General features: G+C 35.4%; 3 protein-coding genes across 3 annotated transcripts; all 3 read left to right on the top strand.

The window, feature by feature from the left end:
• Nucleotides 1–1,011: 1,011 nt before the first annotated feature.
• LOTGIDRAFT_57081 (hypothetical protein) lies at nucleotides 1,012–1,629 on the top strand (the record flags this gene model as incomplete). The annotated part of the gene is made up of 1 exon (XM_009048325.1): nucleotides 1,012–1,629. A coding segment is annotated over one exon (618 nt), but the record flags the coding sequence as incomplete, so codon positions are not given.
• Nucleotides 1,630–6,426: 4,797 nt separating this feature from the next.
• On the top strand, nucleotides 6,427–8,545 carry LOTGIDRAFT_171765 (hypothetical protein; the record flags this gene model as incomplete). Its single annotated transcript, XM_009048326.1, has 2 exons — nucleotides 6,427–7,300; nucleotides 7,581–8,545. 2 exons carry the CDS (start codon nucleotides 6,427–6,429, stop codon nucleotides 8,543–8,545), a joined length of 1,839 nt encoding a protein of 612 aa, XP_009046574.1.
• A 1,179-nt stretch (nucleotides 8,546–9,724) lies between these two features.
• Nucleotides 9,725–12,335, top strand: LOTGIDRAFT_171766 (hypothetical protein; the record flags this gene model as incomplete). Its single annotated transcript, XM_009048327.1, has 5 exons — nucleotides 9,725–9,839; nucleotides 9,903–10,795; nucleotides 11,145–11,213; nucleotides 11,520–11,609; nucleotides 12,210–12,335. 5 exons carry the CDS (start codon nucleotides 9,725–9,727, stop codon nucleotides 12,333–12,335), a joined length of 1,293 nt encoding a protein of 430 aa, XP_009046575.1.
• Between the last annotated feature and the right edge of the window lie 794 nt (nucleotides 12,336–13,129).

Genomic DNA, 13,129 nt, shown 5'->3' on the forward strand with positions numbered 1-13,129 from the left:
GTTCACGACAGTGATTCCGATGAACAAGCCTCTGAACTGGTATCACAACTCGAACAACTCGGAGACATCCTTTTTACAGTTGTCTCATTATCCAGAAGCGAAGAGAACGATTTTCTTCTGTTAATATACAGAAAGCATTTACACAAGTTCATGAACATTGTAAGGTTAATCGCAACCAAATGTTCTTTTGCTAATAGCAGTTTTGATTTGGTACCATCAGGGACATCAGAAATCTTACTTAATACCAAATCTAAGTGGTTTATCTTTCCTTCAAGCTGGTGTAGCTCTTTCGTGACATCAAGATTCCAGACCAATTTAACGAACGTGGCAGTAGTGATTCCCAGTAACATTCGGTGTATACGAATTCTGACTCTGAATGGTAATATCTTTGAATCAGTTCAAGGAACGCCGACTGATGAGAAAATATTTCCCAACATACGCTACAAATTGAACGGAAAGAAAATAATAATTGCCGTAGTCCCGGACAATCCGTTTGAAAAGAATTATTATAATATTCTTTATACAATGAGTCGGTATTTAAATTTTACATACGATATTGTGAATTCAACAAATAGCGAATATGGTATTCTAAGGAATGGAACATGGTCCGGATTGGTTGGGCAACTTGTCAACCACGAGATCGATCTGGGACTTGTGTCGTTAACAACTACCGAAGATCGGCGCAACGCAGTAGATTTTGTCCATCCTTTTGGAACGTCAAAACCTGGAATATTGTACAAGAACGAGATAATGTCGGGTGATTCGTGGTTTCTTTTAACTCGACCTTTACAATTAAAAGTCTATCTCTGCACCATGATATCTTTTATCAGTGTATCATTGTTCTTTATGTTCCTCTCTAATAGAGAAACCAATGATCAAAGTTTTAGTGTTGCCAATGATCAACATTGTAATCGTGTTGGCGACACAGTAGAATTTGTTTTAGCTGCCCTACTTCTGGAGGGAGGTAATTTTCATCTAAAGGGAACCTCTGCTCGGATTCTGTTTGCTTTTTGGTTGATATTTGCTGTTGTGTTGGCAGCGACTTATACTGCAACCTTATTACGCTCTCTTGTGCCCAAACAAGTGAAACCGTTTGAAACAATCCAAGACCTCTTAGATTTACCGGACTGGCAGATTGGTGTTCTGGGCAGTACGTCTGAAGTTATTATTCTCAACACATCTAAAAATGACGATGTTCAAATGTTTTGGAACTCACTTAGGAGTCGCACACAGGAGGATGTTAATATTCAATCAACAGATATAAACTTACATATGAAAAGGGTTTCTCAGGGGAAGTATGCGTTTGTATCTTCGGACGGTCGTGAACGCATGAAAATTCACGGAGACTGTTCACTAGAATTTAATGACCGTCTATTCAATGTTCCAAATATTGAATACTCCTTGGCAGTCCCAAAAGGCTCTCTTTTGAAGACGGAAATAGATGATTTTGTAGATAAAATTGAGAATAGTGGTTTACTTGATGAAATAATGAAACCACAAGATAATCGCCAATCTCAATGTGGAGTAATAGATCAAACAGTCAAACCCCTTTTCTTGGATAATGTCAAAGGTGTATTTGTTTTACTCGCTGGTGGTGTGGTTATAGCTGGCATAACGTTGGTGATCGAAAATGTGCGGCACTATAGACGGGCTTCAGGTACAATACGGTGATGTTTTTTTTTTATTGATGTTATGGCATGTGTTGTTGATGTGTTTTTCTTTACAATCAGCTTTGTGTACTGTTTGGTAAAATCCATCAAGTTTGGTAAAATCTAACAAGCTTTGTGTTTTCTTTTATAAATACAATAAGCCTTGTGTACTGTTTGGTAAAATTCAACAAGCTTTGTGTATTGTTTTGTAAAAACAGACAAAACTTTGATATGTGGTTTTGGTGGTGGTTTCAGACAACGCGATTAAACCCCTGAATTCACTACGTAGCATATATTGTGAATTCTAAATAATAGGTGCAGCGGTGAAGTCGATACGACTGAAGTGACCACTGCTTGCAGAAGCTTCTCTGAATGAAACAAAAATTCTCAACCATTAAAATTAATGTTAGTTCATTATACCATAAATCTCATTTCGGGAGTCCTAGACAAATCTCTCCATCCTGTGAGTTGGTTTATTTTGCTGATACACCCAAAAGCCTATTTTACAAAGGTAACCCTATTTCGTAAACCAGCCGTTATGATTTGGAATCTGGCACATGTGTCAGCAGCATTGTATGAGCTCTAGAAAATATGACAATTATGTAATATTCTATTCTTGATAGAACTATCTTTGTTGACAGCTAACAATTGAGGTTTGCTTTGGTTTTAACCACCAGTCTGATGAAGGCCTTCCCACTTATTGATCTGCAGTTCATTTTGAAATCATTACAATAAAATAAAATATTGAAAATCCCAATACCAATTTGGGAATATTAATGCTGACTGATGATCGTCCGAATCTGTAATCAAAACTTCCGTGGGAAAAATCTTCATAAAGTAATGTTCCTTTTTTAAGATGTTCCAAAAAGAGTCCAATTAAAATTCTGACGAACGTTTTAGACCCTAACTGAAGCGGCTATATTAAAAATTAAAGTTAATAAAAAATCGAAACATTGGTTTAGCCTCATTTTAACTAGACTGTTCTGAAGCAGGCTGGAAACGGGTATTATTTTTTCCTGATGGATACATCCTTCCTGTGGTCAGTGTTTTATGAGCCGCAAAAATCAATTATATACATTTCAGATAATTAACAAATGTTACGTATTTTGCGTTTTTAGAACTTTGATAAAACGCATTTCCATTGATTATGTGTCAGGTCATGGTTTTGATTCAATAAAATGAGTGAAAATTCCGACTTTCTGCTAATATATAGGCAAAGAGTGAGAATCATATCAAATGACATAGTGTCTAATCTCGCTTTACTATTGATGTATTAAGCACCTTTTTTTTACAGTGACTAATAGTTGTGGATATTGACCTATTCATCTTATATATCGTTATATTGTTCTTTTATATTGTCATCAATAATAGAATGGTCATAATTGTAATTGTTCAACGAGGACTAGAACTTCTCTGTTTTAAATGACGTTTGGTGTACCCTGTGTATATATCGTATGAGCATTGCATTGTGTACGTTGTGTTTTTGAAGCAATTTGCAAAAGGGAGGTGAATTAACGTAAATCTCATTTAGGGCAGTCTCAATAGGAGCTTGAGAAATCATCTTCAACGCAACGATTCTAGGAATAACTAACGTTAAGATAGTGTGAATGATTTGGAAATGGCTGCATTCAAATTTACAATGTTATTAATTTTGTGTATAGGGACATATTCTTCCGGAGGTAATTCAATTAAACAAGTAAACACATTTCAAGTCTCCGACGTCATATACCTTTTACAGCAGTTGTCCTGGAAAAAAATTGTGATTGTTCACGACAGTGACTCCGATGAACAAGCCTCTGAACTGGTATCACAACTCGTACGACTCGGGGACATCCTGTTTACAGTTGTCTCATTATCCAGAAGCGAAGAGAACGATTTTCTTCTGTTAATATACAGAAAGCATTTATACAAGTTCATGAACATTGTAAGGTTAATCGCAACCAAATGTTCTTTTGCTAATAGCAGTTTTGATTTGGTACCATCAGGGACATCAGAAATCTTACTTAATACCAAGACTAAGTGGCTTATCTTTCCTTCAAACTGGTGTAGCTCTTTCATGACATCAGGATTCCAGACCAATTTAACGAATGTGGCAGTAGTGATTCCCAGTAACAGTCGGTGTATAGGAATTCTGACTCTGAACGGTAATATGTTTGAATCAGTTCAAGGAACGCCGACTGATGAGAAAATATTTCCCAACATACGCTACAAATTGAACGGAAAGAAAATAAGAATTGGCGTAGTTCCAGGCAATCCGTTTGAAAAGAATTATCAAAATATTCTTGATGAAATGAGCCGGTATTTAAATTTTACATACGATATTGTGAATTCAACAAATTTCGAATATGGTATTCAAACGAATGGAACATGGTCTGGATTGGTTGGGCAACTTGTCAACCACGAGATCGATCTGGGACTTACGTCGTTAACAACTACCGAAGATCGGCGCAATGTAGTGGATTTTATTCGTCCTTTTGGAACGTCAAAACCTGGAATATTGTACAAGAAAGAGTTACTGGTGGGTGATTCGTGGTTTCTCTTAACTCGACCTTTACAATTTAAAGTCTATCTCTGCACCATTGTATCTTTTATCTGCGTATCCTTGTTTTTTATATTCCTCTCTAATAGAGAGTCCAATGATCAAAATTGTAGTCGTGTTGCCAATACTGTAGAATTTGTTTTAGCTGCCCTACTTCTGGAGGGGGGTAATTTTCATCTAAAGGGAACCTCTGCTCGGATTCTGTTTGCTTTTTGGTTGATGTTTGGAGTTGTGTTGGCAGCGACATACACTGCAACCTTATTACGGTCACTTGTGCCTAAACAAGTGAAACCGTTTGAAACTATCCAAGACCTCTTGGATTTACCGGACTGGCAGATTGGTGTTTTGGGCAGTTCGTCTGATGTTATATTTCTCAACACATCTAACAATAACGATGTTCAAATGTTTTGGAAATCACTTAGAAGTCGCACACAGAAGGATGCTAATATTCAATCAACAGACATAAACGTACATATGAAAAGGATTACTCGTGGAAAATATGCGTTTGTAATTGCGGACGGTCGTGAACGTATGAAATTACTCGGGAACTGTTCACTAGAATTTAATAATAATCTTTTCGATATGTTAGATACTGAATACTCAATGGCAGTCCCTCAAGGATCTCTTTTGAAGACGGAATTAGATGACTTTATAGATAAAATTAAGAACAGTGGTTTGCTTGAAGAACTAATGAAACCACAAGATAATCGCCCATCTCAATGTGGAGTAATTGATCAAACAGTCAAACCCCTTTTCTTGGATAATGTCAAAGGTGTATTTGTTTTACTTGCTGGTAGTGTGGTTTTAGCTAGCATAACTTTGGTGATCGAAAATGTGCTGTACTACTACTTATAGAGGTATAATACACCAAACTTTGTTTAGTAATTTAATTTTTTTGTTTAAGTACAATTAAGTGAAACACAACAAGCTGTGCACTGTTTTGTAAAATACAACAAGCATTGTGTCCTGTTTGGTAAAATACAACCCCGCTTTATGTATTGTTTGGTAAAATACAACAAACGTTATGTTCTGTTTGGTAACATACAACAAGCTTTCTGTACTGTTTGGTAAAATACAACAAGGTTTATGTACTGTTGGGTTAAATACAACAAGCTTTATGTACCGTTTGGTAAAATACATCAAACTTTATGTACTGTTTGGTAGCATACAACAAGCTTTATGTACCGTTTGGTAAAATACATCAAACTTTATGTACTGTTTGGTAGCATAAAATAAGCTTTATGTTCTGTTTGGTAGCATACAACAAGCTTTATGTACCGTTTGGTAAAATACATCAAACTTTATGTACTGTTTGGTAGCATACAACAAGCTTTATGTACCGTTTGGTAAAATACATCAAACTTTATGTTCTGTTTGATAGCATTAAACAAGCTTTATGTACTGTTTGATAAAATACAACAAGCTTTATGTACTGTTTGGTTAAAATACACCAAGCTTTATGTACTGTTTGGCAACATACAACAAGCTTTATGTACTGTTTGGTAAAATACACCAAGCTTTATGTTCTGTTTGGTAACATACAACAAGCTTGGTGTTCTTTTATTGAATTACAAACATGTTTTGCGTAATTTTTTTTTGTAAAATACACCAAGCTTTGTGCTCTGTTTGGTAAAATATAACAAGCCTTATTGCACTGTTCGTTAAAATACAAAAGGCTTGTGTAATGTTCAGGCAAAAGTGACATTTTTTTCGGTAAGTGAACAATATTGCTTAAAATGGTGGTGATTTCAGACCATTGCATTATTGTGTCTTGCACGATTTAGCCCCATAATTTTCTATTGAGAAAATATTGTGAATCATAAATAAATGGCGCAGCGATTAGGTAGAGTTAACTTTAAATGATTACTGTCTTAATTTTCGGATCAATTTTTGTCTAAAATCTACTTTATTCATATATATACGTAAAGGAACAGTCTTTATCCTGAATAACACAGTATTAGAACTTCTCTATCTTGAAAGAGTGTATATATCCTTTGAACACTACATTGTATGAGTTGTGTTGGTTGAACCAATTTGAATCCCTGGAATATCAATTTGTAAAATGAATTGAATAAATTGGATGATGGAAGGAAGGTGGATATGCATCAAGCTGATTTGCTGGTACGTTCTCACACACTCCTTGACAGCTGAACAAATCTTCTTCAATGGAACGTTTATGGTCAATTGTACGGGAAGTGTTAGAGTAAGTGACGTTACGGTAATGTGAATGATATTGAGATGACTGCATCCAAATTCATGATGTTATTAATATTATGTATAGGGACAAATTCTTCCGAAGTTACTTCAATGGCAGAAGTTATACAAATTCAAATCTCTGATGTGATATACCATTTACAACAGTTGTCCTGGGAAAAAATAGTGATCGTACACGATAGTGATTCCGATGAACAAGCCTCTGAACTGGTATCACAACTCGAACGATTCGGGGACATCCTGTTTACAGTTGTCTCATTATCCAGAAGCGAAGAGAACGATTTTCTTCTGTTAATATACAGAAAGCATTTATATAAGTTCATGAACATTGTAAGATTAATCGCAACCGGATGTGCTTTTACTGGAAGCAGTTCTGAGTTGGTACCATCCGGGACATCAGAAATCTTACTTCATACCAAATCGAAGTGGCTTATCTTTCCGACAAACTGGTGTAGCCCTTCCATGACGTTCAGATTCCAGACTAATTTAACGAACGTAGCAGTAGTGATTCCCAGTAGCAGCCAGTGTATTGGAATTCTGACTTTGAACGGCAATATCTTTGAATCAGTTCCAGGAACCTCAACTGATGAAAAAATATTTCCAAACATTCGTTACAAATTGAACGGACAGAAAATAATAATTGGCGTAGTCCCGGACAATCCGTTTGAAAAGAATTATTATAATATTCTTCATACAATGAGTCGGTATTTAAATTTTACATACGATATTGTGAATTCAACAAATGGCGAATATGGTATTCTAACGAATGGTTCATGGTCCGGATTGATTGGGCAACTCGTCAGTCACGAGATCGATCTAGGGCTTGCGACATTGACACCCACTGTTGATCGGCGAGAAGCAGTGGATATTGTTCACCCTTTTGGAACGTCAAAACCTGGTATATTGTACAAGAAGGAGTTTATGTCTGGTGGTTTCTCTTAACGCAACCTTTGAAATTAAAAGTCTATCTCTGCACCATAATATCTTTATCAGTGTATCATTGTTATTTATATTCCTCTCTAATAAAGAGTCCAATGATCAAAATTTTAATCGTCTTGCCAATACTGTAGAATTTGTTTTAGCTGCCCTACTTCTGTAAGGAGGTAATTTTCGTCTAAAGGGAACCTCTGCTCGGATTCTTTTTACTTTTTGGTTGATGTTCGCTGTTGTGTTGGCAGCGACTTACACTGCAACCTTATTACGGTCACTTGTGCCTAAACAAGTGAAACCTTTTGAAACTATCCAAGACCTCTTGGATTTACCGGGCTGGCAGATTGGTGTTTTGAGCAGTACGTCTGAAGTTATTATTCTCAACACATCTAAAAATGTCGATGTTCAAATGTTTTGGAAATCATTTAAGAGTCGCACACAGAAGGATGCTAATATTCAATCAACAGACATAAACGTACATATGAAAAGGATTACTCGTGGAAAATATGCGTTTGTAATTGCGGACGGTCGTGAACGTATGAAATTACTCGGGAACTGTTCACTAGAATTTAATAATAATCTTTTCGATATGTTAGATACTGAATACTCAATGGCAGTCCCTCAAGGATCTCTTTTGAAGACGGAATTAGAAGACTTTATAGATAAAATTAAGAACAGTGGTTTGCTTGAAGAACTAATGAAACCACAAGATAATCGCCCATCTCAATGTGGAGTAATTGATCAAACAGTCAAACCCCTTTTCTTTTCAACAGACTTAAACGTACATATGAAAAAGGTTTCTCAGGGGAAGTATGCGTTTTTGACTTCGTACGGTCATCATCTTCTGAAAATCTACGGCGATTGTTCATTGGACTTTAATGATCATTTATTAGATCTTCGAAGCACTGATTACTCCATGGCAGTCCAAAAAGGATCACTTTTGAAGTCCAAATTAGATGATTTTATCGATAAAATTGAGAACAGTGGTTTACTTGAAGAAATTATGAAACCACAAGATAATCGCCCATCTCAATGTAGAGTAATAGATCAAACAGTCAAACCCCTATTCTTGGATAATATCAAAGGTGTATTTGTTTTACTTGCTGGTGTTGTCGTGATAGCTGGGATAACATTGGTGATCGACATTGTACTGCATTATAAACTCCATGTACAAAATGGTGATATAAAACAAGCTTGGTATCAAGGTTGGTAAAATACAAGAAGCTTTGCGCACCGGTTGGTAAAATACAACAAGCCTTGTGTACCGGTCGGTAAAATACAACAAGCTTTGTGTAGGCGTTGGTAAAATAAAACAAGCTTGGTATCAAGGTTGGTAAATACAAGAAGCTTTGCGTACCGGTTGGTAAAATACAAGCTTTGTGTACGCTTTAGTAAAATACAATAAGCTTTGTGTACTTTTAGTAAAATACAACAAACTCGTGTATTTCACTGTTTAATAAACAAAACAAGCTTTGTGTACTGTTCAGTAATATACAACAAGCTTTGTGTATTTTTCATGCGAAACAGGCAATATTTTCGTGAAGTGTGCAATATAGCATAAACAAAATGATAGTGGTATCAGATATTATGAGTGAATCACGTAAGAAGCCCTATTTAAAGCAAATATTGCCAATTCTAAATATTTAGTGGATAGGATTTTAAGTGAAAACTGTTTGATTTTTCGAAGCTTATGAGTTTGTATTGTTATTAACAATATTTAAATGATGTTCCATCAGTTAGATAAACAGTTAAAATCATGTAAAAAATCAGCTAATATTTACAGAACCAATGATTGTTCTTCATTACATTCAACCATCACTGAATATAGCCATTAAACACAGTTACTTTAATACTTAATGACAAAATGGAAACGATCAGTGCGTTTGCATGGTGACATAAAATAAATAATCAGAACTAGACGATTTGATAAATGTGTAACATGATTACATAATGCTGCACTTTGTCTCAGATTCATTCCTTAATGTGCATGCCTACCGAGGAACATGATCGGTTAACAGTTGGACAGAGAAACTACAAATTTTTGTGACATTGTTACTGGAAAGTAAAGTGCATTGATGTATGATTTTGTAACTGGACGGGGAAATACAAAGATTTGTGATTTTGTTACTGGACGGAGAAAATGCTGAAAACGTGATTTTGTTATTGGACAGAGAAAAAGGAAATTGCTGGACAAGGAGAAGCCAATAATTTTTATTTTTCTAAGGATACAAAGAACAGACAAAAGCAAAAAGATGTGATAGAGTACACGAAAGCGGGAAAGATTTTTTGTCACTGGATTCAAAGACGGTAACTGAACTATTACAATATCCGGTATGGTTAATCTTCAATTAGAGCTACATGCCCGACTAACACGATTTTGAACACTGTCACCATGGCACCTAAAATTCATGACACCAGCGATCACAGTTTTATACCTAGCAATGAGTTGTACAAACACTTTGTACGAATTTTGCATTTCACCTGTTTATATTTTCCACAAGGACCCGGTAAGTTTAAAAAAGTATGTTATTGGATATATTTCCTTGGATTTACTTGCTTCATTTGGTCAGGTGTTCTGAGACATTGTTTCGTCATCTACCGATCACAGGACACAGCTTCTCTGCTTGTCGCTCTTGGAATGTTTGTGTACAGTATTGGTTATGCCTACCCAGCTACATGTTCGTGCTACTCAATCTCTGTCCATTTACCAACATTATTATCGCAACTGGACGAGTATAGAATGCGTAATGGTGAATTTATTAACATTAAAACTCTTCGTAGACTTCATATAATTTTTATATTGAGCTATGTATTAGGTGTTTTATTGGTAGCTCTTATAATGAGTTTATGTCTCTTAATACACGTTGTATGGATTGACATAAGTGATCTCTTTTACCCGTTTACTACCGATACACTTACTTACGCCACTGCTACGTTTATTTACTTCTTCCTGAGTGCATATGCCGCTTCAAGCATCCCTTTAATACAGATAGCACTTTACATATCAATTTGCTGCATAGTTCATGCCGAGATTGATAATTTATCTAAGCAGTTGATGAAAATAACAAAAGATAGAAACGAACAACTACCAATCGCATTCGAAGACGTGTCGACGAAGCAGATGAACGCGATCGATCAAGACGTAACTTTTATACCAACTCTTAATACAAATTCTTCCACATACAGCTCGAACTACAAATCCATCAAACTCGAAAGGACGCTGGAGGAACTACGTCTTCGATATGAAGCTGTACTCGATATCATCGCCAAAGCTAATGAATTTCTACAGCACTTGTTCTTTGCTATCTTGGCGAGTTCCATTCCAGTATCATGCTTAATACTATATGGAATCATTACACTTAATTCCAATCGGCCGCAGATGATATATACCGGTTTGACGAATATTCAAGTATTTAATTTGCTATTTTTGATCCTGATTTTAGGAACATATACAGCTAATAAGGTACTTATAATTCATATTTTTTCAAATGTAATACCCAGTGTCGTTAGACCCACCTCCGTCAAAACACACACACCCGCTTTTATTCATTCCGATTTAAATTTCTATTGAAAGTAGTTCAATAAGATTCGCCATAACGTCGGCACTGCAGCAGTTATTTATATTTATCATTGCACAAGGGACAGATCTCTTTATAATGCAGAATTTCATTCAATTGATCAATAACATTTTGTTTGAGAGAGAATTCATGAAACTACTGACTGACTACTAAAGAACACATTTCTGCCGTGGTACAATCAGAAAATAAATAATAGTAATGACTCAAAAAAACTTAGCATTATTTTCTTTTTAGGTAAAGCAACCAGTGGAATATGCCATGAAAATTAACAACAGAAATCTCTCAGAGAAAGCTTCATCGTCTGTAAGTATATAGCTTTTAACCACATTGCTTAACGGCTGAATAATCATAGGGGCTAGCTATTCGTTTCACACTTACTGAACGTGTCTTGTTAACCCTTTCTATTCAATTATGATGTGGAAGGTAGTCCCGAAATCTTTATGTTTTATCATATTTGACTGATATTTTTGGATTTGAAAATCGTTCTTTTTATCAACTTTCGATTAATCAAAATAAACTTGCCCCATGTGACGGTTTTGTCATAACTAATAAAGCGTTTTTGTTTACTGAATACAGGGCTAATAACTAACGATATGGTTTTAATTGCAGTTACAGTTAATGTCTGTCAGATATCTTGCACCTTGTCTCGGTTTTAATGTGTATGGTTTGTTCTCTTTGGACAGCAGTACATTTCTAACGGTAGGTATGTTCAATACCCACAGTCATATACGCAGTAGCAACCATTTTTTTTGCTATGCATTAAAGACCCAATGTATCGAGTTTTGCAAGACCGAGAGCACTATGCGCATAAACGTGGTGTTAAAATTTCCCATCTTTATTTTTTGGTGCAGGATGAGCTAAGTAATTCAATTTATCTGGTCACTACTAAGGTATGCCAAGAGGTATCTTGGAATCTAAAGCTTTATTAGATCAGATGTGATGGGCAACTTACGACTCGAATAACTATTCGAATATTCGGACATAGATATCTGTGCGCACCGTGGAAGATGCACAACTTTATTTTCTTTTCTGTTTCAACTAAATTGAGTAAATTATATAGTAATTGGAACTATATGAGACAGATTTTGCCCCTTTCTACCCATAAATACCTGACGAATTCAATGGCCAGTACGTATTGATTTTTTATCATACGTGCATCTCATCACATCCAATAAAACTGTCCATGTTCAGTATGTTAAATATAATGTATTTGCAATCTAGTAACTTCGTGATAATCTGTATATTTGTGCTTCCAAGAAGACGAAATGCTGTTTATAAAAATTTCTGTTGTCATTTCAGGTCATTGGTACATTAATAACCTATGCTGTTGTAATATATCAATTTGCTCAGAGTCCATCCAGTAGCTATCATTGCCTCAATAACGGAACAGATGTTGCCAATGTCACTTACCAAATAAACAGATAGATTTGGCAGTTGTGAAAAATGGCAATTGAAGAAATATTTGAAGGAGATTGATTTTAAAAAGTTGGTCTAAAATTCAATCAAATATTTGACTCAAAAATCGGAAAGATAATATGTTGTAGAGACCTCAGAGACAATCTGTTCCACTGGCAGTCATTAACCCTCTGGTGTGTAATATAACCAAATTAATATTGGAACATAATAAACAGTTCGGACGACTGTACACCATACATTAATTCGATATTCTTTATGGTTACCTTGCTAACTTTTCGTAACACATAACGCTTGTCTGACTTGTTTTGCATATAGTCGGATAGTATATGTGACTCCGTAACGATGCCGTTTCCGCCATTCCTTGGCGTTAATTTTATATTTTAGAAATAATATTTGTAGCGTATCGGTTTATTAGACATAAAGGTCTCTAGATATTCACTGCACTGGCTCATAATATGCAGTCATTCTTATCTATTTGATCCCTCCATAGTGATGACCAACTCGTGACCTACGCCAATTAAAAAACCTAAAACGCTGGCCGAGGTCTTGAAGCCGGCTCGCAATATCACTTGACAGTATCGAAATCCAGAGAACTATCTCAGTTTTAGATGTGTCGATACTATGATGTATAACCTAATGTACTTTATTACGTTGAGTATCTGTTCAAATAATTTTTTCTCTTAACTATTATGTTATGCTATTAGTCGTATTGTTCCATTCATATTGACAAAAGAAGTTAAAAAGTGTTGTGTTTACACTATATTTACATAGACAAAGACTACATTAATTTAATGATTATAGTA

This window comes from Lottia gigantea (genome assembly GCF_000327385.1).
Source record: "Lottia gigantea unplaced genomic scaffold LOTGIsca_120, whole genome shotgun sequence".
Lineage (NCBI taxonomy): Eukaryota > Metazoa > Mollusca > Gastropoda > Lottiidae > Lottia > Lottia gigantea.